General features: G+C 34.5%; 1 protein-coding gene across 1 annotated transcript; it reads left to right on the top strand.

Moving 5' to 3' along the window:
• The first annotated feature begins 3,509 nt into the window (after positions 1-3,509).
• On the top strand, positions 3,510-5,145 carry LOC114747442 (peroxisome biogenesis protein 7-like). Its single transcript, XM_028935773.1, has one exon. The coding sequence runs from the start codon at positions 3,642-3,644 to the stop codon at positions 4,596-4,598; it is 957 nt and encodes a 318-aa protein (XP_028791606.1). The 5' UTR covers positions 3,510-3,641; the 3' UTR covers positions 4,599-5,145.

Below are 5,145 nucleotides of genomic sequence, written 5' to 3'. Positions count from 1 at the left end.
TAGGTCTCATATTTTTAGAAAGATTATTTTTACAAAGTTTTTCAATTTTTTTATCTTATTTTTGTGCATATCTAATATTCAATTTTGACATAGATTATATTATATTGGGACATAATCTGCATTAATAGATGCACTTAAATTTTTATAGGTCAAGAAAGAGCATATAGAAAGTCCAATGATACAAGATTATTTTTTTGAAATTTAAGCGCAATCTAATAGTTAATATCAAATAGGTTGATTAATTACTAATGGGCTTAGGTTTTGGATCCAAAAGAATTCTCTCTTTTTTTTCTCATTAAAATATTTCTTTCATTCCTCCCACCGAAAAAAAAGTGAAATCTCTTCCTTCACCACTATTCCTCTAGTCTCACGCCTTCTCTTATAATTCTTTCATTTCATTCCATATTCACCAAACATTATCTCTCTCACCATCATCAATTCACATCTTCTCCCTTCATGCTTCATGTACAAAAAACAAAGGCCCATTAGTCATCATCACCAAATCCTCCATTCCATGTGCCCATAGATTCATCATTCTACTTTTCATTCTTCATTGACTATGACCGTGAGAGTCATGGAACTTGAAGTGGGAAAAATAATTTTCATAGCAGCGTGAGCTTATTAGAAGACAATTTGGGAGGAGTATGGAGTAAGCTAGAGTCTTGAGCTAGTATTTAAGGACTACAATAGAGTGAGATTCCATTTATCTTTCTAATTCAAGGACTTGAGACTATTTAGTTTTAAATAATTTTGAGTTGTATTTTTATGAAACAATTTAGTTCTAGATTATCATTTTGATTCTTGAATTGGATTGATATTTGGATTTTATTTGTGTTGAGATATTTGTTGGAATTTATGTTTATGAATCTTTACATTGTTAATTGAATTTATAATTGAGTTTTCATTATGGATTTAATTATCAATGTGGTTTGAATTGCACATTTGGGTTCTATTACCTCTTGATTATTTAATTGAGTTGGTAAATTATTTAATTGTTTGATCATATAATTTTAAGCATAATTTTTATAATTAATTTGAATTATTTTTATTGGTTTTAATAAGCTTAATTAACCAATCTTATACCGTTATGAGTTCTCTAATAGTTTAAGGGTTTTTCAAATTGAGGACTTTAGTTGTTTCAAGTAGGTAATTAAACTTATTAATTCTACTCTCTTATCACTTTTGTTTGGTCTAACTAATTGATTTAGGTTATAAAAGTTAAATCTATATGAATCCTAAGTTGTTCCCTCTACTGTACCTGAAGAGAAACTTCTTATTTTTACTTGTTAATTTTTTTTTGCCCTCTGGTTAATTTTCTTCATTTATCATTTTAATTTTTTTCTTCTAAAAAAAATCCCCCCAAAAATTGTATTTTCATTCATTTAGTTTAATTTAATTTTGATATAAATTTTTAGGACATTTGCATGTTGCATTTAGAATTAGAATTTTTCATTTTTATTTAGGTCCAATTTATTACATTTTTCATCACCTAAATTTTTATTTAAAGAAACCCATAGCTTGCTTCTTGGAAACAATAACCTAAGTTGATCCTAAACTACAAATTAATTAAGATCTACTTTAATTGAGTACTTTAACGGCAGAGGCATCATCAAGAAGCTAATCCTTTCTATTAGACTCAACCCCAGTTGTGGTTTGTTCATTTATTTATTTATTTTTGCTAAAACATAGGTATCCTCCTATTAGAGGTAATCCTATTCGAGGCATTGTCTGACACTAAATGTGAGCACATCTCTCAACAGGGATTCGAATCTTAATTCGTCAGTCGTCACGTTGTGAGAGATTAGTCTCTTCTACTAGACTCAATCCCTGTTGGTTGTTCATTTAATTTTGTTAAAGTTGAACGATAGCTTAGCAGTGCTAGTGAGCCCAATACGAAAAGCAAGCTAATTAACTCAGAGCCGAGATGAACATTTAGCTTTCTCTCGAAAATGGGCCAAGTCCACTGATCTGTTGGTCTTGATGGACCACTGGGCTATGCAGAAATCCACCTGGGCTTAAATGTATCCCTGTATTTGCATGTTAATGAAAAATAAGACATTATATTGTCTGCTTTTTTTAAATAGAAAAAAAAAAAAGTCTCACAATTCTTCCGACAGGGAGAAGTGTCCCCGTTTATTTATTTCTTCCAATTCCAATTCCAATAGGGTTGTCTCTTTTGAGAGGATACCTATGTCTAGTTTTTTTTTTTTGGGGGGGGGGGAGTATCCTTCACATGGTATCTTAAAATTTAACCCGATCTAGCTGAATAGACCAATGAACCAGTGGATTCAATTTGTATTAAAATTTAACCTCTTGCTAGGCACAGGCACACAGCTAGTTAAATAGAAAAGCCTGTTATGATTTTATTTAAAAAATATCCAAATTTAGTATCTAACAGTACCTCAAACATAATTACTTTTATTAAACAAATATATGCGGAAAAAAGATCATAGCATGGTACTCCTCCGGTCTTTATTATAAGACCCAATTTGACTTTTTATTTGGTCCTAATTATAAGACCCAATCCATTTTGTCTCTTATATTTATGCATTTTTTTCCAAGATAATCCTTCTAATAATGATAGTTTTAGCCAATATACTTAATTAGCAAGGATATTTTAGGAATGACAACACTTATTTATTATAAATAATCAACTTAACTTACTTCCTTAATTTCCTCAAATAAATCAATTGGGTCTTATAATTAGGACCGAAGGAGTATATTAAAATTTAACCCCAGCTAATTAGTTAGACCCATGAATTAGTGAATTAGTTTCTTGATGATGCAAGTAAGAGTTTTAGATAGATTTATCGCGTTGCATTTTATTTTATTTTTTCTATCCGCTTTTTCAAATGCCTTGCTTTTGCATGCAATAATCAATAGCTTAGGTTCTTTAATTCTTTTTTAACTGATTTGATAATAAAAAAGCTGGGGAAACATCCTATGTAATAAGGCAAATAAATTTTAAATTTGAAAATAAATTGAAAGAGTTAGTAATAGGAGAGAACAAAATTCTAAGTGATATTTAAAAATATTTCCCTATTCTACCAACCCTAGTTGGCGAAATATTTCGAAGCTTAAATATTTAAATTTTTTTCCTAAATTTTATATAATACATTGATACTAATATTAACTTTTTTGGGCCAACGATGTGACATTTTAACAGTGAAAAATTAGTTTGATAATATTTACATAAATAATGGACATGATAACATAAATGTTAAATATAGATTTGCCTAATATATAATTATAATATTTTTGTGGAAAGAATAATTAATCTATTTTAATTATTAGCAAAAGGTTAATATATTTAGTTACATTTATTTTTTGAAAAGCATTTTTAATTTGTATACCGCCGAAATATAAGAGTTTTTTTCTTTTTGGGGAAAAAAAACTGAGTAACGAGCCTGAGGCTAATCCCTGGGAATGCAAAGCCTCCGTTCGTCTCATTATCTACCATCCTCCGTCGGCCCAGCAGCTTCCTAGTCTTCATTCAACCAGTGATTCACCGGAGGTAATCGCTGATCAGGTTGAAAGCAGAGTCACAATTCATAAATCGGAGAATCTTCAATCTCACTTTCTTTCCTTCTAACCGAATCCCCATATTCTAATTGCTTCACCGGCGCTAGCACCGCTCAACCATGCCCCTTTTCAAAACTCCGTTCAACGGTTACTCTGTCAAGTTCAGTCCCTTCTACGAGAACCGCGTTGCCGTCGCCACCGCTCAGAATTTCGGCATCCTTGGAAATGGTCGCGTTCACGTCCTCGACCTCTCGCCGAATCCCGGCATGCCCATCTCCGAGATGGTAGCCTACGATACCGCTGACGGAGTATACGACGTCGCTTGGTCTGAATCTCACGATTCCGTCTTCGTCGCTGCCATAGCCGATGGTTCCGTCAAGCTCTATGACCTCGCGCTTCCACCTACTGCCAATCCTATTCGCTCCTTTCACGAGCATACACGGGAAGTCCACTCTGCCGATTACAATCCAGTGCGGCGCGATTCCTTCTTGACTTCTTCTTGGGACGACACTGTTAAGCTCTGGACTATGGATCGGCCTACTAGTGTAAGAACCTTCAAGGAGCACGCTTACTGCGTCTATTCATCGGTTTGGAACCCCCGTCACGGCGACATTTTTGCCTCGGCTTCTGGGGATTGTACTGTGCGAATCTGGGATGTACGTGAACCAGTTTCGACTATGATACTTCCGGCGCACGAATTCGAGATTCTGGCTTGTGATTGGAACAAGTATGATGATTGTATTATGGCGACGGCTTCGGTGGATAAATCAATTAAGGTGTGGGATGTGAGGAACAACCGAGTTCCAATTACGGTGCTAAATGGGCATGGCTATGCAGTAAGGAGAATAAAGTTCTCCCCTCATATGCGGAATTTGATGGTTTCTTGTTCGTATGACATGACAGTTTGCATGTGGGATATCATGGTGGAGGATGCCCTTGTGAGTAGATATGATCACCATAGTGAGTTTGCGGTTGGTGTTGATATGAGCGTGCTTGTTGAGGGGCTTATGGCGAGTACAGGATGGGACGAGCTTGTCTACGTGTGGCAACATGGAACAGACCCGAGAGCGGCTTGAAGGGAAGCATTCGTTCGTTTCGTTTCAGTTTCTTTTCTACAATGTGATTTTCAGTTCTCATGCTATAGTTTCATAATGTTGAAACTTCAGTAGTCACTTTGCATTAAAGTTGGTCCCATGCTGTATCTGTTCTTAAGAGGAACATGCATACTTCCCTTTCGCTGGTCATGAGGAATGGTGCATGTTGAGTAATGCCTTGTATATTAATCATTAATCCATGCACCTTCGGCATACTTGTTGCTTTCTTTCAATGAAAGGGAAAAAATGTTGCTACAATTGTGTACATGCCCTTCTCATCTATTTTTTGCGCATATCTGTATAAATTCTATGTTGGTAAATTTTTTTCCATTCCCTGTCTTGCCTCCTAAAATAGGACATTTTATTCTGGCAGGAATGGTATGGCTGCGAAGTATGGAATATGAATCATCTGTACAGAACTACGTGATAATTGAATATTAGGTTTTATAAGTTTAACTTTTATCACGTTTACTCGTTATTGTTTTGATTTAGCTTAGAACAGTAAAATGTTTAGAAGCTCGATTCCCTA

Source organism: Neltuma alba, unplaced genomic scaffold (genome assembly GCF_004799145.2).
Source record: "Neltuma alba isolate B1F8T4 unplaced genomic scaffold, ASM479914v2 tig00005313_pilon, whole genome shotgun sequence".
NCBI lineage: Eukaryota > Viridiplantae > Streptophyta > Magnoliopsida > Fabales > Fabaceae > Neltuma > Neltuma alba.
This window is presented reverse-complemented; position numbering and strand designations above follow the sequence as displayed.